This window comes from Peromyscus eremicus, chromosome 10, assembly GCF_949786415.1.
Source record: "Peromyscus eremicus chromosome 10, PerEre_H2_v1, whole genome shotgun sequence".
Classification (NCBI taxonomy): domain Eukaryota; kingdom Metazoa; phylum Chordata; class Mammalia; order Rodentia; family Cricetidae; genus Peromyscus; species Peromyscus eremicus.
Genome location: NC_081426.1, coordinates 77,258,564 through 77,281,689, shown reverse-complemented (window position 1 = coordinate 77,281,689; position 23,126 = coordinate 77,258,564). Strand labels below are relative to the sequence as shown.

General features: G+C 36.0%; 1 protein-coding gene across 1 annotated transcript in view; it reads left to right on the top strand.

The window, feature by feature from the left end:
- The window catches only part of Uba6 (ubiquitin like modifier activating enzyme 6), a 64,402-nt gene that overhangs the window by 5,123 nt on the left and 36,153 nt on the right, over positions 1–23,126 (top strand). Inside the window, exons 3-14 of the mRNA XM_059274604.1 lie at positions 4,395–4,489; positions 5,098–5,126; positions 8,656–8,750; positions 9,933–10,044; positions 14,154–14,234; positions 15,713–15,835; positions 15,981–16,104; positions 16,930–17,033; positions 18,223–18,285; positions 19,223–19,299; positions 19,841–19,907; positions 22,612–22,755. Of these exons, the coding sequence (XP_059130587.1) occupies positions 4,395–4,489; positions 5,098–5,126; positions 8,656–8,750; positions 9,933–10,044; positions 14,154–14,234; positions 15,713–15,835; positions 15,981–16,104; positions 16,930–17,033; positions 18,223–18,285; positions 19,223–19,299; positions 19,841–19,907; positions 22,612–22,755 (1,114 nt within the window). The remainder of the gene's footprint in view (positions 1–4,394; positions 4,490–5,097; positions 5,127–8,655; positions 8,751–9,932; positions 10,045–14,153; positions 14,235–15,712; positions 15,836–15,980; positions 16,105–16,929; positions 17,034–18,222; positions 18,286–19,222; positions 19,300–19,840; positions 19,908–22,611; positions 22,756–23,126) is intronic.

Sequence of the window (23,126 nt, the reverse complement as noted above, 5' to 3'; positions counted from 1 at the left end):
CCCTACTTCTTGTATACTGGTAACTTTTTTATGGATGTCAAACCTTGTGGATTTTATGTTTTTGGATGCTGGATAATTTTAGATTCCTAAAATATTCTTTAGCTTTATTTAGGAACACAGTTAAATTATTTAAAAACAGTGTGTTCCTTTACTGGCTTGCTTTCTAGCTTAAGACCAAAAGGAGTCTTCAGTTAGTTTGGAGCAAAATTTTCTTCACTATTTATGTAATATTCTTAATACTGTATCTAATGCCCTTTATATTGTGAGATATTTTGTGCTTAACTAAAGCAAAACACAAAGTTTTGTGGGCTCTATTTTAATAGTAGTAATTGCTCCCTTGTCCTTTAAGGTAATTTTTCCAGCTTTAGATTTTTCCGACTGTTCACCAGTCTATACTAAATTTAAGTTGGAGACCCTTCTGCTAATTTCTGGTCCTCTACTTTAAAACCCTAACTTTCTCTTATCTCATTAAATTGTTTTTTAATATTTATGTATGTGTTTCCATGTGCACTCACTTGCATGTGTGTGGAGGGTCAGAGAAACTGTTGGAGATAGTTTCTCTTCTACCTTATTGGTCTCAGGGATTGAACTCAGGTCATCAGGCTTGGTGACAGGTGCCTTTAACTGCTGAGCCATCCTCTGGCCAAACTCTAGCCTCTTTACTACAGCTCATCAGTTTGGGGAGACCACCAGATTCCAGTTGCATTTCCCTCCCTCTGCTGCAACCTAGAAATCCTTCAGCTTACATCTAAATTAAGGCCATGAATGTGATGGCGCTCTCATTTAATTGAAGTGCTCAGGAGGCAGAGGCAGGAGAATCACTGTGAGTTTAAGACCAGTCCGGTTTGCAGAGCCACATAGTGAGACCTCATCTCAGAGAGAGAGAGACAGAGACAGAGACAATGAGACTCAGTTTGTTTTCTACCAGAGATTGCCATCTTAAGTTATTTGGTATTTAGTGTTTGAAATACTGTTTTGTTTATATTTTATCAGTTTTTCAGTTATTTAAAACAGGAGAATAAATCTGATTCCTATTATTTCACATTGGCCCAAGGTAGAAGTCTCAGGTAACCAAGGCTGGCCATAAACTTAGGTAGCTGAGTATGACCTTGAGTTCCTGATCCCCCCAGCCTCTGCCTCTCAGGTGCTGGAAGAGGCATGCAACACTTACCCTAGTTACACAGTGCTGAGGATTGAACCTAGGGCATTGTGCATGCTAGGCAATCATTGTTCCAAGTCACATTCCTATGCTTTTCCTATCTTGATGAACTTTTGAACTACTACTGATTCTTTAGAAGTCAACCTAAATGAACCTCATTTTGAAATCACTCCATCCCTAACCTAAATACAAATAATCTTCTGTATTGCTGATTTCCCATAGTTTCTGGTACTTCTGTATATTACCTTATACAGTGGTTTGATTATCTATCTCACAGGGGCATGTCATAGACATTTTGCTGAGTATTTTATATTTTTTATCTTTTGACTATGTGACCCTTAATAGTACCTTTATGAAGTTCATTCTGTTATTTTCTCTGTACAATGAATCTATCCAGTGCCTTTCTGTTTAAAGCATTAGATATTTTTGTTTTTTGGTGTATGAAGTGTTTTACCTGTGTGTGTGTGTGTGCACCACACACATGGCTGGAGCCTGTGCAGGTTAGAAGAGGGCATCAGAACCCCCTGGAATTGGAGTTATGGATGTTGTGAAGCACCGCATGGGGTGCCCAGGACCAAATCCAGGTCATCTGTTCGAGTAACAAATGCTCTTAACCATTGAGGATATCTCCACCCTCCTGGAATATTGTTTTAATAGATAACACAGACACATAATAAGGATCATTGAAGTACATCCAGAAGAAAATGTTTAGACTACTAAGAGGGACTGGAAATCATTTTGTTTTAAGAATTACAGAATTGGAGATGCTAGGGAGAAAATACTAAATTGTAAATACAATCTGCAGATCTTCGGAGAGGGATTAGATGAGTTCTCTTTGGCTTCAAGGAAGTAAAATTAGGGTCACTGTGTTAAAATACGAGAACATAGTGTTCCTTCAGCAAAGAGAGAAATTTTTAGTAGCTAGGACTTTCTCAAAGTAAACTACCTTAGTGATTTCTTTTTACCGGTCATATTCACTACTGTGTGGCATGCCCACTTAATAGTGTCACCAGTATAATATAGATCAGAAAAAATGAAAATCATTGACCATTTACATTAATCAAGATGAGTACATCTCACAAATGTGGCTAGTGAGATGGCTCAGTGGTTAAAAGCACATACTGCTCTTACAGAAAACTGGAGCTCAGTTCCCAGCTCCTATATCAGACAGCTCATGAACTGTAACTCATGTAACTCCAGTTCCAGAGTATCTGGTACTGACCCCTGTGGGCACCCTTACACACAGATCCCACATGTACATATAAATAAATTATGTTAACTTCAGAGAGGGAAATCTCAAGGGGTTCCAACCCTAACAAAACTGTAGGCAACTAAGGAATGCCAAGAGTGGGAGAAAAGAATCTTACCAGAAGAGAGTCCCCTGGTGGTTATCTAATACCAAGTGGTCAGACCTGAAACTATATACGTATGAGCAACATTATACAGACTGAGGAGATTGTGTTCGTATACTTTGGAATATATATTCATATGCATGTGTGTGTGAACAACAGTTAAAAAGATTCCAGAGGCCATGAATTTGTGAGAGAGCAAAGTATGGGGAGAGACTGGGCTAAAAGGAAGAGATTGGAAGGGAAAAATGATGTAATAACATTTTAATTAAAAAAAAAATTAAAGTAAAAAAAACCATAGTCTCAGAGGAGAATCTCCTATGTAGTTTTCATTCAAAGACACAAAACAAGACACCGGTTTAAAATAGTGTAATTTACATAAAGTTGAAAACAGGCCAAACACACACTAACAGATATTCAGTAAGGAGTAAATGAATAGTTTTTACTTCTAAAACGAAAGTTGTAAATACTGATTGAAAAATATAAAGTTTTAAGCTGTAGGCTGGGAATATAGCTCAGTTAGTAGATTGCTTGCCTTCTCTGAGGCCAGTCCCCAGCACTGACCCCACGTAAATAAACTTGCCTACGTGCCAAAAGTTCTGGTTTTATTCTGTTTTTTAGAGAACAAGGAAGGAAATGGTAAAGTTACAGTTTTCCTCTAACGAGCCAACACTTCCAGGCTTTTGAGATATTAAAATATGCAAATTATTTTTAATATACATTAAGTGTGTCAGTATTATAACTTGAGAACTAAATATTTATAACTAAAGAGTTACTAAAACTATTTATTGCTTACACCAAACATTTTTATATTGAATTCTCGTAAGGATTTTTTGGAATTTGTATTATCTATGAGGACTGGTATTGTTTTCTATTAATTCAGATAAACTGTTGCTACTGACTTGTCAATAGAGCAGACCTTTTTTTTGATTTCCAGAACATACATATTTTTTTTTTAAACCTTGACCTGATCCTCCCTGTTCTTAGGATGCATAACTTAACAGGATCCAAACTGTACTTTTCCAGGTCTTCAGTACAAAGTAATACTCAAGAATTGCCTGACCAGTTTCTCTCTCTCTCTCTCTCTCTCTCTCTCTCTCTCTCTCTCTCTCTCTCTCTCTCGTGCTCTCTCTCTTTTTAACATTTTTTAAGTTAGTTCTTATTACCGTGAATAAGTAGGTCATTATAACCTTAGGGATGTATAGTATAAATCTTAATTCTCAAACATCTATCATCCTTAAGTTTCATCCTCCACAAGCCTTGTATAACTTACTTAGTCCTTTTGTGACTTTAAGCTTTTTTTTTTAATGGATGTTTTTCATTAATTACATACAGACCACAGGTTCCCCTCCCTCCTCTCCTTCCATTCCCTCCCCCCACCTGCCTTATACCCCTCCCCAATCCACTCCTCCTCCATCTCCATTCAGAAAGGGGCGGGTCTCCCATGAGAGTGAACAAAGCATAGCACAGCAAGTTGAGGCAGGACCAAGTTCCTAAGAGAACTGAATTTTTCCCTCCAAAGTCCTGTTTGTAGTCAGTTTTAAAACAAAGATAGCAGAATCAGATGCCTAAAGTGATGGCGAAATGATGAAATGAGTGAACCAGGAAGGAATGGAACAGTGGCAAGTCTACCTCACATAATTCCATAAAGAGGACAGTTCCTACTCAGCTGTGCCTTGTTGGAATGTGGATTGTAGTGCCAGACTACATTCATTGTTAAAGTGTCTAATATAGTTAGGAATTCAGTTGTTTAGCTTTTAAATGCTGTACAAATCATCTAAAACTCTAGACAGAATCGAGTGTCACGGCTGTTAGTTTGCGAAACTTTAAGGCATATTTTATTTTGATGAAATAATAACTTAATTTTCGTTGTGTTTTACATACAGTCGACAGAGGTATGTTCTTGGTGACACAGCAATGCAGAAGATGGCCAAGTCCCATGTCTTCTTAAGTGGTGTGGGTGGTCTTGGAGTAGAAATTGGTAAGCAATATTTTTTTCCTATAATTTTGGTGATACTTTTGAGTTGCATAAGATAAAGAATATAACTCTTACTTTCTTTAGAAGAAAGTAGAGTCAAAGTGTTGATCAGATTTTTTTTGACAAAACACAAAATATTTTGTCTTCCACAGAAAAACAAAAACACCCCTTATGTGGTAATCTTAATAGCTTAATAGCTATTAATTAAATTATCATTCATTTTGTTTTGTCTAGACAGGGTCTTACTGTGTAACCCTGGCTGTCTGGAACTCACTATGTAGAACACACTGGCTTTGAATTCACAAAGATCTATCTGTCTTTGCCTCCTTAGTGCTGGGGTTAAAGGCATGTGCCACCATACCTGGCTAAACGATCATTCGTAATTCATTATGGTTGCATAGTATATTCATAAAAACACTGAGAAATGAATAGATATCTTTAAATAATATGATTATGTAAAATTTATCAATTTTTTTTCCACCTGGATTTTCTAACTTTCTTAAGTAAAAAATGAAAAGGTATAATTATTCAGAACTGTGATGAAGCTTCATGAAGTTGTATTTTGTATGAATTTGCAATGCTAAGTCATTCCTTTTCTCTTTCCTTTATAGCAAAGAATCTTGTTCTCGCAGGGATTAAGGTGAGTATATACCTGTAGTATGAAAAGTGCTTTGTTATGAACTATTTCGTTCTTACAGATGTGTAGTGATAAGTACTTTGTCTTATTGTTTCTTCTTTTTACGTAACAGAATCACTAATGCTATGTGGTTCTTTTTTAAATTTATTGTAAATCTAAACATAAAAAGAGTCACTTAACACATTCTTAATTACCTATCACACAGCTTCACTTACCAACACAATGACCATGTATGTTTCATATATTTGCTTCCTCATTACCTGCTGGCTGCAACTGTTAAATTCTTTAAATAAAACTTCAGTTATTTTATTGTTCTTAAATATTTTCATATATATTTTTAATATAACCACAACTTAGTAACTTTTTTTTTTTTTTTTTTTTTTTGGAGACAGGGTTTCTCTGTGTAGCTTTGCGCCTTTTCCTGGATCTTGCTTTGGAGACCAGGCTGGCCTCAAACTCACAAAGATCCACCTGCCTCTGCCTCCCGAGTGCTGGGATTAAAGGCGTGCGCCACCACCGCCCGGCTAACTTAGTAACATTTTAACACCTTAAAAATCTAATAATTTCTTAAAATTGTTGTTTTTTATTTCTATAAAATCATTTATTTCAAAATTTAACAGCATCATGCATTATGTCCAGTTTGCATGGGCAAAGATTTTAGCTTGTTCTTCTGTTAGGGTCTCTCACAAGGCTGCCAACAGTATTCATAGGAGCTACACAGCCATCTTAGGGGTGGTTTGTTAAAGAATTTGTTTGCAAAGCTCACATTTGGTTATTTCCAGCTTGCTTTCTTTGTGGGTTTTAGGACTGCAGACCTTAGTTCCTTACTGGCTGTAGACCAGAGGTCACTCTCCATTTCTAGCCATGTGCCTGTCTCCACAGTGCTGCTGACAGTATAGCAGCTGGCTTCCTGAGGCACTAAACAAGAGGGACTATACTCAACAAGACAGAGGATGTCCTTTGGCACTTTAGTTCAGAGTAAGTCTAGCTCATAGTCAAGAGAAGGGATTACCCGACAGCCTAGATACCAAGAAGTGTGGATTGTTGGTGTCACCCTGAAAGCTGCAGACAGAAACAAAATGCCCAGTTGAGAGTTCGGCTTTGTTTTCGTGAGAAATCTTTTTAAAGTTTATTCTCTTTTGTTCTAATCAGGAACCAAGAGAATCTGTGCCCTGTGACTTTCTTTCTTTTAATTTGTAGGTTTTCTTTCCCTGATTTGATTGTTTTTCACCTTAATAAAATTCATTTCTCGAAGAAAAATGGCACATGGCACATACAGTGGCACATGTCTAATTACAGCCCTTCAGAGGCTGAACACCAAGCCTGGTCCTGGTCTACATAGTGAGTTCCAGGCCTGCCAGGGCTCCATAGCGAGACCTGTCTCCTACGAAATGGAAAGAGTGAAAAAAGTGTTTGTTGTATATACTTGTGTCCTGTATTTTCCCACAAACTGGTAGTCATCTCCAGATTCAAACTGAGATTTGATTCCTTTGACAAGACTATTTTGTAGGAAATACTGTGCTCTGCCAGGAGGTGATAATATTCTAATCTCTTCATTATTATTTTATCTATTAATCATCATTGTCTATATTCATTACTTTTTTAAGAGTTAACAGTTGTCATTCCTTCCTCATTTATTAGCTATAATAATATTTAGAAAGGATTTTCTCTTCATTGATGATTTAATTTCTCTAAAGTATAGACTGCATGTACAAAGGCAGGATGAATGTACAAAGGAGTATACTGGATTTTCCTCCATTTGCCACCTTCCAAAAGTCATGCTGACCATCTCTCAGCTGAGCCTAATGAACTTACCTAAACCATGACAAACTTGTATATTTAAATGTACTGCTGGAATGTTTTTATTCATTGTACATTCTGTTTTTATTAGCACTAATTGGTTCATCTTTCATTAGTGGGATGAATTCTTTTGACATGGCCCCCATAGTCCTTGTCACTTAAGTCTGGTTGAGGGATGGAGATAAAACATTAATCTTCAGGGAGCACTGGCGCGTATTCAAGTTTAATATTATCAGTTACTATGAAACTTTCTGATTTACTTAGGAATGATGGATTGCTTCTTTTACTTTCTGTTGTTGTATTTTCTCTTAGGTAAGATTCATGGTTTTTAATGACAGTCCACTTACTTGTCCTGTATTGTATTTAACTTGTACGACAGAGTTTCAGAATAACAATTTCAATATTACTAACGAATTATTGAAAATTAGTATCTTTTATCTTTTTCTAAAACCCCTTAGTTTTTGTTTGACAGCTTTTTAAAAGAAAATCATATTCAATAACTCTTCCAGTTAACCATGCAAACAACTCAGAAATAGTTTAGTTTATTTCTGGTTGAATTCTCAGGTATCGCTTTTTAAATTCAATATTACTACTACAGGGTATTTATTTAATTCAAAATTAAGCATAAACTAAGGTATTTTCAGGTTAGTCTGGTTTCTGTCTACTCTGTTTTCCCTTAGATACTCACTTTTAAACTTGATTTACTCATCATTTGTATTTAAATAAAAGCAAATACATGCATACATAGACATCCCATTCAAGTCTATACTTCTGTCTCTCTCTGTGTCTTAAAGTTTCTTGCTTTTTATTACTCTACAGCATGTCCCTAAGATTATTTCATAGTGATAAATGTTTTTGATTCTATTTTCTTATAAATGTTTTTGATTCTATTTTCTTATATAGTTACTAGAAGATACATTGTGTGGATATATTACATTATTCCAATTTTCCCATATTTATGTACATTTTGTTTCTAGTGTTTTTAGTAGTAATACATTTAATAACCTTGGCTGTAAGTGCTTTTGAATCTTTTCAAGGATGTCTTTGGGACAGATTCCTAAAAATAAGATTTCTCTGTTAAAGGGGAAATGTACATCTTGACAGGTTATACTAAAATCCTTTCCATTGAGGTTGAGGCACCAATAGTGCCATCATAAGGCATGAGAGTTATTGATTCCCATCATCCTCTGATAGAACATGTTGTCAACTTGTTGAACTTGTTGACCAGTCTAATGAATTAGGAAGGTGCTACATATTCAGCATTTCATATTCAAGAGCAATAAAATATGTATATTCCAGCATGTTCCTTGCAAATTAATTGTTTTCTTTGAGGTGTGGCATGATAAAATTAACATTTTTTCCTAGTTTACCCATTACCCTTATCATCTGGGGGCATGAGATATTTTGAAGTGTTTTTATATAAATTTTTCTGAATGTTTTCTTTATTTTTTTTTTAAAACATGCCACTTTCATAAAATTTAAACCTTTTCACTATGTAGTTTCTGTATCAGGTTGTTGGGTTTTTCAAGTGTTTATAGTCCTGTCTTCTGAATAAAGATGTAATTGTATATCCTTTTCAATTCTTACAACACTAACTTCTTTTCATTACTCATGTATACATAGTATTTTCAGTACATTGTAAGTAGCCTTAAAGGTAGTATGCTCCTGGTTCTATTTTGGACTTAACAGATATTTTCCTTTGTTTTTTTGTTTTTTTTTTTTTTTTTTGAAGGCACTGACAATTCATGATACGAAAATATGCCAAGCATGGGATCTAGGGACCAATTTCTTTCTGTGTGAAGACGATGTTGTTAATGAGAGAAACAGGTAAAGATATTTTGATACAGTGTCATGAGATTTTTTTTAAATAAATATTTTTATTTTATAATTAATTTAATTTTACATATCAGCCACAGATTCCCCTGTCCTCCCTCCTCCCATCCCCCAGCCTTCCCCCCCCCCCCCCCAATTCACCTCCCATCCCCACCTCCTCCAAGGCAAGGTCTCCCCTGGGGAGTCAGTCCAGCCTGGTAGATTCAGTTGAGGCAGGTCCAGTCCCCTCCTCCCTGCACCAAGACTGAGCAAAGTGTCTCAGCATAGGCCCTAGGTTCCAAATAGCCAGCTCTTGCACTAAGGACAGGTTCTGGTCCCACTGCCCGGGGGCCTCCTAAACAGTTCAAGCCAATCAGCTGTCTCACTTATCCAGAGGGCCTGGTCCAGTTAAAGCAAAGGATAGCCAGACTGCAACTCACAACTCCAGGGAGACTACCTGGTAAGGAGGACCCTAGGAGGGACATAGGGATCCCCCAGCGACAGAGAGGTAGATGAGATTTTTTTTAAAAAGAATATTTAGAATGTTTTCTATATTGAGAATGCCAGTTTAGTCACAGCTGTTTACTTTGTCAAGGTGAATTTGCACTGCCCTAGATAAATAAGTACTGGCATATATTTATTTCCTTTGTCAAGGTTTTGAAATGAATTTGACATCATTAAAGGAAGTTTTTTATTTTTAATTACTTAACAGTGGGTTTATTGTGACCTTTTTATACATATCTACCATTAGAGTTTGCTTTTACCCCTTTGCCCCCACTGACCTTCCTCACCTTCTCTTCTTTCATTTGGATTGGCCCTCCTCCTGCTTTCATGACATCTGTATTCTGTGACCTTTTTCTGTTGCCTGCCTTGTCCATCCATGCCTATATACTCTTGGTTCCCTCTGATAGTTCCTCTATTTTCACGACTAAAGAAGTCTGCTGTCATTAGGAGACTTAAGCTTGGAGATTAGAAGTCAAAGGATATATGTAAAGAGTGGTAGGCTTGCTACAGAATGTGAGAGTATGTCTTAAGATTGGGGAGCTGTTTAGAAAAATGAATAAATCTCTGTTTATCTACATTTTATTTAGTTTTCCTTAAAATTTCATGTGCTGGGTCCTTCTCATGTTAATCAAGTATCTAATATTGAGACTGAGTAGAATAAATGAGAGATTAGTAAATATAATTATTTTCTAGGGCTGAAGCTGTACTTCATCATATTGCAGAACTGAATCCATATGTTCATGTCTCATCATCCTCTGCCCCTTTTGATGAAACCACAGAACTCTCCTTCTTAAAAAAATACCAGGTTAGTATTTCGTATTGAGTGTTATTGATAGATTCCAAGGAAGTTATATGATATAACTAGTATAACCTAATATATTGATGAGCAGAATGGAAAAAATCAAGTTAAAACAATACCTATTAAATGATCCTTTTGAGAAAGAGCCCTAGTAACTCCTGAATGTAAGCTGGGTATTTGACAGTAGTACAATTGAAATTCAGTGGTTTTTAACAGTAAGCAAAAGAACTGAGTTCAGATCCCCAATACCCATGCTGACCCCCATTGTTTACTGGTCATCCAACCTAGCTAATGGATGAGCTCCAGGTTCAGGGAGAAACTGTCTCAGAAAAATGCAGTGAAAAGTGATAAAGGAAGATACTAGATATCACCTCTGACTTACTCAAACACATTTAAGACGGCTTACATATACATATACATATGCTGCACATAAGAAAAGAAACATTAATGTCAAAAAGTTTTGGCACCTGATGAACACAACAAGTCCTTAGATTAAAGATGGGCTGGAGCCTGAACTAGATTTTATGTGATTTACACCCTATTATATTAGACTGTAATGTTTCATAAATACTGACAGAAAACACTAGGGTATAACCCATCAAAATGATCAATCAGAAACATAAATTTTAACATGCATAGGAACCCAAGAAATAAGAAAAAAAGTAATTCAACTAGCTTTACTATACTTGGGAAGACTATCTTTCTAAGATGAAAAAAATCATCTCAAGATTTAAAACAAAACTTGAAGGAATTTATTACTGCCAGACCAGGCTTCCAAAAGATGCTCAAGGGAATTCCCATCCATAACCAGAAAATCATAGCTAGAATTGTGAATACAGATGAAAGTATATGAAAGATGAATCCCATTTATAAAAGAAGACACAGAAAAGAAAAATGAAAAGAGCCAAGCCACAATGGTGAACAAGTCACATCTAAAGATAGCCTCACTCAGTAGCCAGTAAACCGTTAGTCAACAAAAATCTTACCTGACCCAGAGGGAGTGGAATGACAATTTTTATTCCCATGAAGAAAGGCAGACTTAAATGAGTGATATTTAAAACAAATAAGAAAAACATAAATCCTTACATTGTATTAATTTTAAGTGTAAATGGACTGTATTCCCCTGTTAGATGACACAAATTGAGTGAATCAAAAGCAAGATTCGACAGCATACCAGTAGTCTATCAGAAACTCACTTTGGTAGTAAACACAGACACTGAAAGGGGAAAGATGGGGAAAGGTTGCAGGCCTGGGAAGACAGCATGAGTAGGAGTGCTTTCTCTACAAGCATGAGGAGCTGAGTTCATATCCCTAACACTCAGGTAAAAAGCAGGGCGTGGCTTTGCCAGCATTAGGGTGGGAGTAAGACGGGGATTCTGAGAGCTGTCCTAGCGTCCGAGCCATCTTAGCTGAATCAGTGAGCTCTGCCTGTGAGAGACCATGACTCAGCAATATGGCAGTGCTCTTACAATAGAGAACCCCAGGGTCATTCTCCGGCTTTCAGACATGCGCACGCACACATGTAAACCCAAAGTGAGCAGGAGTAGATATTCTTACACAGAGTAACTGTAAGATGAAAATAGTCATTTAATTGAGGGATCAGTTCAGTACTTTCTACCCAGCAGGATCCAGTACAGTGTTAGAGCACTGCAGTTTCATCAGTGGACAGATCATCAGATACAGAATCAACAAACAGCAAGCTGGTTGTGGTGACACATACCACCAGTCCTATTATTTGAGAGGCAAAGAAAGGAAGATTGACGTAAGCTTAAAGAAATGCTGGGTTAAATAGTGAGTAAAAGGCCAGCCAGTTCTACATAGTAACGATACCCTTTCTCAATTCCCCCACAGAAAAATTCAGTGTTGAAGTACTCTAGGTAATGTACTGAGCAGCAGATACATCCAGAACATTTTATCCAACAAGTGTAGAATATACATCCTCAGCATATGAAACAGTCCTTACCTTAAAGAACTTTACATATTAGGACATAAGAACAAATCTTGAGACATTCACAAAAATTGCAGTAGTAGAGACTAGGCATGTAGCTTAGTTGCTAGATTGCTTCCTAAATATTCACAAAACTCTGAGTTTCATTGCCAGCATCAGATAAAATTACATGTAAGACATGTCTGTAGTCCTGCCACTCTAAAGGAGGCAAGAGAATCAGAAGATGAGTGTCATTTTTAACACATGCCAAATTCAAGGCTATACTGGACTTCATGAGACCTTGTATGAAAGGAGAAAGAAATACTGTGTCTTCTTTGACCACTATGTTAAAAAAAAGGAAAAATAACAAAATAAACTTCAAAAATCTCGCCCTTCCCTTTTAGAAAACTATTATTTAAAAAAAAAAAAATGATGACCTGCTGCAAGAATCTACATAAAAAAGGAATTCTCATACCATATTGGCAGAAGTATAAGTAAAACAATTTTGGGAAGAATGGTCCTCAAAATTAATAATCTTGTGTCCTATAATTGGCTCAGTAGTTAAGTGCACTCTTGCAGAGAACCTGGGTAATCAAGTCCCAGCACCTACGTGGACACAGCACAACCTTCTGTAACTCCAGCCCAGAGAATCACAGGCCCTCTTCTGGCCTCCACCTCCAGGCATACAAGTGGTACACAGATATGGGAGCAGGAAAAATAACCATACACATAATTTTTAAATTAAGAAATTAATAATCTGTATGATGTAGTTGTCCCACTTCTGGGGTTTTTAACCAACCTAAATGAAATCAGCTTACCAAGAGCTGCAAGGCCATGCTCATTGCAGCTCTGTTCAGCTTGAATATATGTAATCAAACATAAATAAATGACCTTCCTTCAGTGTATACTTAGATAAAATTTGGTTTGTGAGTATGTGTTTGTGTCTGTCTGTCTTCACACTTACACACATGTAGGTGTGGGGAAAGGTGTAAAAGAAAGGATGGATTTCATCAGTACATACATAGTGGTCTGTAACACAGCCTTCTAATATATGCAACTTATATGCTAATCCAACATGTGAAAGTTTTAGGATGTGAGCATCATACTACATTACTTTTTATCACCACCAACTCTGCCCTTCCCTCACCGCCAATACAGTGCGGAGTTCTCAGTAGACACCTGCTTTAAAGGGCAGCATTGAGCTAAGGCACCTGTGTTCTGCAGGAAGTTGTAAGCCTTTTATCCTGAAGGAGATGTTACCTCTTGCCTAAAGTTTTTAAAAAGGAAAATAAAAATCTGAGAAAATAGAATGGCTCTAAGTGAAGAGTGGTCAGGACCTTACATTCATGGCACTTAGTAAGAGTACAGAATGAGAGATCTTGGAGGAGTGTCTCACTATAGGAAGGATACTGTGTTTTTAACCCACACCTGAAAATGTTGTAGGAAACTATTTCAACTCCTGTGTGTAAGCACTGACAAGAGGATAGAACTGAGAATCTCTCTCTGATGTTTTTGCAGTCTTTTGATGTTTGATAGGCAAATGGCTTTCAAGAAAGTATTTGACCTCTATAAGTATAAAGTAATTATATTAAAATCTTGTTTTCACACCTTGTATCACAGTGCTAAAAAATTAAGCATTGGAAATTATTTGCTATCTTAAATAATATTGCATAATGTAACATTAAATTATTAGTATACTATATTAGAAATAATACTAACACTAATGTAAAGCAAAAAAAGTTTATTTTGTGAATCTGTTGAATGCAGAAATTAGAGAGTTATGACTGATATCTTTTAAATTGCAGTTGTTCCTCTTTGAGCTTGTCTGAAAGTAATGTTTGGTGGCTGTGTTAGTGACTGCAGGACAGTGATAGGGACTCTCCAAACCTCTGGGGAGACTACAAACAGTGTATGGTGCTAAGAGCTGCTTACAGTTGGGAGTCCTGTATAATAAAGGAATTTATATAATGTCAGCATATGTTGTCTATATGTTTTTATTTTGGTTTTTTATTTTGTACTTCTATAATTATTAATCTTAGAACAGAAAACAATATAGAATAGTAACTTTCTTGTGAGGATAACTAACTATAATTCTTGGGCAAAATTTGAATTGATGTGCTTCTAATTGAGAAGTTGTATTTTATAAAAGTAATTGTGTACTTTCTGATCTTTAATTTATTCTCAACAGTGCGTAGTATTGACTGAAGTGAAACTGACCTTACAAAAGAAGATCAATGACTTTTGCCATTCTCAGTGCCCTCCGATTAAGGTAATAGAATTTAGTAATGACATGCAGTTAACTAAAGGAAGAACATTTTCAATATTAAAATTTAGAGGTTTTCACTGTTAAACAAAAAGCTTTATATGTGTACCGTCATAGTAAAAATTGTTTTTAAATAAACTTTATACTTTTAAAACTTTGTAAGTAGCCAAGCATGTTGGTGCAAGCCTTTAGCTCCAGCACTAAGGAGGCAGAAGCAAGCAGGTAGATACCTGTAAGTACCAAGGTGAGCCTGGTCTACATATCAAGTTACAAACTAGGTAGTGAGACCCTGTCTACAAAAATGCAACAAAGAAAAAACTTAAACACATACACACACCCCAAAATTAACAAAACCCAGGTATGTAAATCTCAGGAAATTCTACAAAAAGTAGCTGTTCTAAAGCTGGTGAGATCCATGTTGGATTTCACACTTTGACTGTGGAATGTGTCCAAGAACAAAATATCATGACAGTTAGAATTGGCACAATTACCTTGATTTTCTCTTTCATAAGTTTGTCCATTCAGTCCTACCTCATTCTCTAATATTTTATACTTTCATGGTCTCTTTTCTACATTTTACACTATCTCGCTGACACATTTATTTACATATGTGCATATATTATTGCCTAGATTCCGTATATGATGCAGAATGTGCAGAGTTTTCTTCTGAGAATGTGTGACCTTTCTTAATGTTATACATTTTAAGTCCATCCATTGTCATTCAAATTTTGTGACTACATGTTTTAGAGCTAAATAGATTTGTAACAGCTGCAGAAAGAGCTTGAAGTACAAAAAATAATTTCTTTACAGTTTTTTGGGATGGAGACAGTGCTGTTATTATAAAAATTACTTTTCATAAAGCATTTGTAATTGTGTTCAAGAACCTCATGGTGTGGTTTGCACTGTGACCTCTGTGGCCTTTTTCTGTAGACTACTCCCAACTAAATGCCCTCTCCTTGTTTCCACTAACTAGTGCTTTTGGTGGGTGTACACTCATTTCTGTTTCTGTAAAATAATAATTCATTCCTAGACCATTAAACCAAGATAACTGTTTCTTATGTATTGAACTTGAAATTTATGACCAAGCCAGAATTTTTGTTATTGAAACAACATACAGTATGCAATGGTGATACATGGAGGGTATCATGTATCTAATTTTATTGTGTCAGGAACTCACCCACCAAATACCACATTTGTTTTGTTTGTTTGTTTTGTTTTTTTGAGACAAAGTTTCTCTGTGTAGCTTTGGCACCTTTTCTGGAACTCACTCTGTAGACCAGGCTGGCCTCGAACTCACAGAGATCTGCCTGCCTCTGCCTCCTGAGTACTGGGATTAAAGGTGTGCATTTCTTATCAATGACTCATGTTAATGTTACATTTCAGAGAACGTACTTAATTCTAAATAAAGTTATCATAAATGACGTAAGGTAATTGAGGTGGTTTTTCTTTTTCCAATTCACATAAATTTATTTTTCTCTTTTCAGTTTATTAGTGCAGATGTACATGGAATTTGGTCCAGGTTGTTTTGTGATTTTGGTGACGAATTTGAAGTTTCAGATACAACAGGAGAAGAACCAAAGGAAATTTTCATTTCAAACATAACACAAGTATGGTTATAGTAATTAATTTTAATAAAATTGTTAAGAGTATAAGAATGTTGGTTTTTTAATATTTATAGACTTATTTTTAAAAACTTGCAAATAATAATAGAATATACAAACTTGGTTTTCAATGGAGTACTCTGGTTTTTAGGCTAATCCAGGCATTGTTACATGCCTTGAAAATCATCCTCACAATCTTGAGACAGGACAGTTCCTAACATTTCGAGAAATTAATGGAATGACAGGTTTAAATGGATCTATACAGCAGATAACTGGTAAGTTATGTATGTTAATTGCTTTTTCGTTATTCATATTTATAATCATATACTTTATTCAGTGTTAGAACACATTGCCTTGGACCTGATTCATACCTTTTAGCCTTGAATCATTGTATACGGGAAGACATGCTAAACAGTGTTAATGTTAAAAGGAAGAAAGTAAAAAAATGCACTCTGAGACAGTACAATTGAAATTAAATACTAACACGTTTAAAGACAGTTATGAAAAGTGCTAGGTGAGTAAAGATTCCTGCTTGAGCCTCCTGCTTTAGGAGTGTGTGAAGCCGTGTAGGTTCTGGAGGATGAGGTGGCAGTCAGGTGGAGATGGTTGTCAGAAACATGTTGTGTTCAGTGGCTTGAGTCAAAGCGGTTCTATGAGCAGGCAAGCTTGGGGTCTTTGTTTTTTTCCCCTTTGTCCCTTTTCTTTTTGTAGGACTTGCAGATTATTGCTCAAAGGAAAGGGTAGATGCTAAGGCTAGAGCGTGACTGTATTTCTCAGGTCCTCAGTTTACTCCTTTTGTATATTCACGTACCAATACAGTTTGTATTAGCATGATCTAGAGGTTTTTCATATATCTTAGTATTTTATAGTAGGTACCCCGCACTTCCTTACTCTCTGGTTTTCCTCAATTATTTTTAAGTCCCAGAGCTCAGATTGGAAGAAATACTTGGTATGGCTCCTAACAGAACCCCAGCCCTATGAAACAAGAAAAAAGATCTGTTTTCGAATCTTACTTTTGTAATGGAGACTGCTGTCTTTGTGATAATCGTCTTGACGTTTTATTACCTGTGTTTAATGTTCATTTGTTTGTTGTCCCCCAGTGGTGTCGCCGTTTTCCTTCAGCATTGGTGACACTACAGAACTGGATCCGTATTTACATGGAGGCATAGCTGTACAAGTTAAGACTCCTAAAACATTTTGCTTTGTAAGTATTTTTTTTTCTTCAAAAGTTTTTTTTTATTATAAAAAAGAATAAACCGAAAGAATAAAATGTTCACTTAATTCAGGGTAGCTTAAAAAATAAACTGTACTACTATTTTTTTAGATTTATAACCAACTTGAAGAAAATATAATCAGCTTAAGAACAAATTTTATAAAAATAAAAATAGCATACAAAGGACTGTAGCTCACAAACTTCCTTAGTATGTGCAGTCCTCTGTACTGCAAAAAATTGGCAGATACATACAGGCTTATAACTAGAATAACTTGTGTATAAGATTGAGGTATGTGATTATATCTCAAAGGAGCTATACCCTCAATAATGAAAGTTTATCATACTTATTATTTACTGCCTAAGAAAAAGATAAAATATTTTCAAGTTGTTATTCTTTATTCCTCAACTGTTTGTTAATTCATGTTATTACAATTTTAACCTGTATTATAACTGTATTATGTTTGAAATGTAGTCTAATTCCCGTTGGCAATTCTTAGTGCAAGAAAAACATTAACTGCTAACTAGACATGCAAATTGGCAGGCTGCTCCTTTCTCAGTGACATGGGTAGCATGTCTGTAGTTGCTGGGCTTTTGATGGTGATTATGTTATAAAGGCTTTAGGGAGTTTTTTTCATTTTCTTAAAGTTTTAATTTCTTTGGTTTTTTTGTTTGTTTTTCTTCAAGACTTTACTCAAATCAGAGTTAAGCCATTTAAAATAGGGGCGGCTAGTCAGATCTGCTTCTGTATACTTTCTCTTGCTCTATCCTTAATTTTTAATTAAATAATTTTGTGTATCAAATAATTTCATATGTGGTGATGTTTGGGGAATTGTTACTTTTCAAATTTTTCTTTTCTTTGCCTGTGTATTCTTACCTTACACTCATAAATATTTTAACTCAGATTATAACTTACCAGGCATAACTAATCTCAGTTGCTTAATGATATCAGAATACATGGAATTATAAAGTTATTTTTACCATTTCTTCCACAGTCATTACGTAGAGCAGCTGGGTTTTGGTACAGTAATAAGATATTAGTGAACAGTTCGATTAACAACATGTTAGTCCATCCACACTCATTTTCAGCCTTGGAGAAAGATCCCTTACTTTAACTGTGTTGATGTGTTTTGTGAAGTAATCACCCAGTGTGCTGTAAAATGATACTTTTTTTTCCTCTTAGGAAACCCTGGAGAGGCAGATAAAACATCCAAAGTGCCTTATTGCCGATTTTAGCAAACCTGAGGTAAATATTTACTTTGCTGGTTTAAAAGAGGCAGTAGAGTGGTGATGGGATTTGGTAAATGAATCAAACCTTAAAATGAATTAATCATTTCTTATAAAGGTTCTATTCATATGTCAGTATTTAAAGTCGACATTGAAGGATTTAAAAATACAAATTCCTATCACAAAAATGTTGAAATAAAATGAAGTTGCACTTCAGTGATTTTCCAGCTTTGATAGTTAAAAAGCAATTTTAGTAGTAGGTGGGGCATTAATACAAGATTTTCTTAACCATGCTGTTTTTAGATATTTATTTATTTTGTGTGCAAGGGAGATGGGAGGTAGGCAGCCAGGGGATGCCATAGCACCTGGTTAGAGGCTGAGCTTAGGTCGTCAGGCTTGGGGGTAGGCCGTTTCACTGGTCACAGAGTTTTATATAGTACAAGAAGAAACAACCTTAAGCATGTGTTCCATTCTACTTTATGTCACTACATCTGATTTTTTAACAGTAAATATATAAGAAATAAACAGTTTCCAAATTAATAAACTCTAATAAAAAAAGATTAGCTGTTCTTGTATAAATGCTTTTGGGGATGGTTTTGTTTTTTAGACAGGTTCTCTACTTAGCCATGGCTGCCCTGGAACTCACTATGCTTACCAGGCTAAAGAGATCCACTTTTGTTAAAGCGGAATTAAAGGTGTCTGTCACCACACCTGGCTGTACAAATGTTTTGTAACTGTTGTTCAACTGATGCTTCATATGAATAACCCAGTAAACACTAGTCATTTGGAAATATTTCTTAAAATACGTTGTGGTCTTGAAGTCAAATCATTTAACTTTTCTAAGGCATTCATCATACTATACTTTCTATTGTGAGAATGAAATTAATAGTTGAAAAACATTTAGCCTAGTCCACAGCAATTGACAAATATTGTCCAATTTTTTATGTTTCAAATAGGAACCTTTACAGATTCATGCAGCCATGCTTGCCTTGGACCATTTTCAGGAAAACTACAGTCGTAAGCCAAATATCAGGTAATGCTTTTTGCTTAAAATAACTGTTCTCTTTTTTTTTATGAAAACTATGTCTCAGAAATTATAGTTTAAAAAAATATAACTAAGCCTTGTAATTACATTACTAATAAATATGACAAACTGCATAAACATGTTAGTTAGGGTGATTTGTTGTTGGAAGTAGAAAAATCAGTTTGTAAGAATGGAATCATACTGCATGGGAGTTTTTCATATTTGAAGACTTTAAAATCTGTAGGTTTTAAAACCAAAACCTGCTAATTGTTGAATTGTTTATCTGTGATAATGTTTTCTAGCTTATGTCAGAAATTACAAAAAATTTCTTGCCTTATATGTTTAAATCTGAATCTCATGTGCTGTCTTAGATGACCATGATTTTGAAGTAATATATTCATAAGACAGTTTTTGAAGTTAGCTTAAAACACATTGTACTATATACTAGCAGATTTTCCCATTCTTATTTATATATATGTATCTTATGATGAATATGACCTTGGCAGCAGTTCAAAAAATTGAAATTGTGATATTTTGTTTCAAATTGTAGATGTCAGCAAGATTCAGATGAACTGTTGAAATTAACAGTGTGTATAAGTGAAACCTTGGAAGAGAAGGTAAATACTTAAAAAATTATGGTCAACAGAGTATTTGTTTATAACATAAATGTTCTATGTATTAATTTCCCTAATTCAGATCTCCCCTATGCTGCTTACTGATTCTGTGGCATTACCATATTTTAATCAAAATTACAAAGTTCTTCTGTGCTTTTCTAAAAGCTTTATAATTTGGCAGGGTTATAGTTTCCTTACAAATCTGGTAGAACTCATCAGGACAACTGCCCCGGGTTTTGCTTTGTTGGGACACTCATTACTTCTGATTCAATCCGTCTGCTCATTGTATATCCACTTAGTTGCTTTTGTATCCACTTGGTTCCATTTTAATAGGTCATAGATGTCTAGAAATGTATTCATTTTTTTTCTAGATTTCCTAAATTATCAGTGTATTTTCTATAAGTATTCCCTATTCCCCTGCGTTTCAGTTTATCTGTGTAAACCCCATTTTCATCTCTAGTTTTAGTGATTTGGGTTTCCTCCGGGTTTCCTCCCCGCTCCTTCCTTTTGGGTATTTTGGCAGTATGTCAACTTTTCATCCTTCTGCAGAATCAACTCATAGTTTCATAATTTTGGTTTCTACTTAGTTAATTTCTAGTCTGCATTACTTCTAATACCACTTCATTTCCTTTGAGTTCAGTGATTGGGTTGTCTTGCTGTTTGTTTTTCTGTGTATACACTATCACTTGTGCGTCTGTTGGGAGATACATCCTTTTCTGGCTTTGAATGGTGGTCTTTGGGAATCCTCTTGAACTCTTACTCCTCAGTGCTCTTCAAGAGAGTTGACCATAGTAATGGCAGTAACAGTTCAAGAGCAAACCAGATACCTAAAGTTTAAAAAAAGATCAATTATAAATATTAGTTACACCCCTAATAATAGGAGACAAGAAGTACGCTAGGAATTAGGGTAAGTGAGTAAAGATGTGAAAGTATTAAAAATTACGTAAGAAGAGATGATAGAGAAAGAAAGCAAGAAATGACAGGAAAGTAGGAGGTATTAGTATAGCAGATAATGGCTAAGAAAAAAAACAACAGAAAGGCTGGTTGGGGTTTCTTCCTTGCTGAAGAGTTAGCAGTGGGAATTGCTTCATTTTTCTTCCTTCAGGCTTGTCATTTTGCAGTTTACTTGATGTGTGGGGGACAAGAGAGTATTCAGGCCGGGTGGTGGTGGCGCATGCCTTTAATCCCAGCACTCGGGAGGCAGAACCAGGTGGATCTCTGTGAGTTCGAGGCCAGCCTGCTCTACAGAAAGAGATCCAGGACACACGCCAAAACTACACAGAGAAACCCTGTCTGGAAAAACTGAGGGGAAAAAAAAGAGAGAGTATTCAGTTGTTTTTCCTGTGAACTCTGGATAGATTAGACTGGCACTGGCTGTTTTCAGCTCAATCCTGACCTGGTGTTCTCACAAAGCCAAATGCTTCTCTGACTACTGCTGGAGTGAATTCCTGTCACTGAGTGCTCATACTGAGTACTACATCAACGGCTGGAGCCACAACTCTCATGCTGTTTCTGTCAGCTGAGGCTGAGGACCTTCTGGTTGGAAGCTCTCTAACATCGGAGCTGATCTCCCACTACAGGCCCAGGCATGAGAAATGCCCAAATAGAGGCTGTTTCTACAGAGTGTCTAGGGCTCTGAGATTTGGGTAGAAAGCAGTCAGACAGAAGCTTTCGGGGCTGGTGAAATGCTTGCACAGAGAAATCCTTCATGCCCAGCTTCCAGCTGTGCCACCTGCTTCCTTGTGCAGCACAGGCTGGACCTCCCAGCCCACAGACCTGGATCATACTGATTCTCAGGGTGGTTGCTTAACCAGTGTAGAGGGGGAGACCTTTGGGCTTAGAGATTTAAAAACAAAACAATAACAACAAAAGCAGAGACTTCTGTTCTCCTTGGGAAAAAAAATTTAAAACAATGAAACCTCTGAAGATGGTTCCCAGCCTTTGCAGAAGGGAGCAAGCTCGGAACACAAGGAGCCCTTCTGTGCTACACGCTGCATGGGTCACAGATCTGTAGTCATAAACTGTAATTCTGCAATGCCAGATTGTGTGTCTGTGTTCATATAAGCTTTCCTTTTCTCGTTCCCTTAAACCCTCCTGAGAGAGTTTCCCTTCCTACTGTTCTGCATGGTGTTCAAAGTACGAATCCATTGTTTCATCACAAATCTACAGTTCTGCTTTCTACACATACACCTGATGTTGTTTAAGTATCTGTAGAAGACTATATACACACCAAAAAAAAAAAAAGAAAAGAAAGAAAAGAAAAAGAACTTTTTAAAATCATTTTTGTTCTGTCATTTTTTTTTTGTTGTTATTGTTATTCTTTTCTGGGTTAAGGTTTTTTCTGTAGTTTTATAAACTTTTTAAATTCCACTTATTATGTAACTGGCATTGTAGGATTGTTCTTTCAGCAAAAGCTATAAATTGTATAGATACTTGTTTTGATTCTAAATGGTAGTCTAGACTACAGTCAGAAAAGCAAAAGCGAATAGAGACTAGCATATAAAAAAGCTTCTTGAGGCAACATGAAAATTGGTGTTTTTATCATGAGATTAAGGTATTTTTATTTAGGAAGGAAATTGAGTAGTTTTGAGGTTTTTGTTTGTTCGTTTGAAATTACGTTCTAATAATATTGGTCATTGAAGTCACAGGTACTGTGTGAACACTGTTACACTGTTAGTATCACCGTGGTCTGTGCTTTGTGTTGCAGCCTGAAGTGAACCCTGACATTGTGCGCTGGCTCTCGTGGACTGCTCAAGGCTGTTTACCCCCACTTGCTGCAGCAGTCGGTGGGGTTGCCAGCCAAGAAGTATTAAAAGCCGTGACAGGGAAGTTTTCTCCTCTGTGCCAATGGGTGAGTTCAGTTTTTCCCTATTTCCTTACATTTTAAGTTGAGGGTTCCATCTATAATATGAATATGTTGTTAATTATAACGTTGTGTAAATATATTAGAAAAGGCAAGTGACATAATTCCATAATTGAAATTCAAGATCTTAATTCTTTAATGGAAACTAACAGGTGAGTATATTTTGTCTGTTAGGTTATAACCCAGTTGTTTTCTCAGATGTATTCCTATCACGTGAAATAACAATACTGAATTTCCTATGCTATAGTTTTTCTCTAGTACCATTCACTTAGCATTTTGGGGCTCCCGGGGCTCTTGAACTTTTTCTGTAGAAATTTTGCCATCACGAATCTTCAGGTTTCCTTCTTGATATCGCCTGA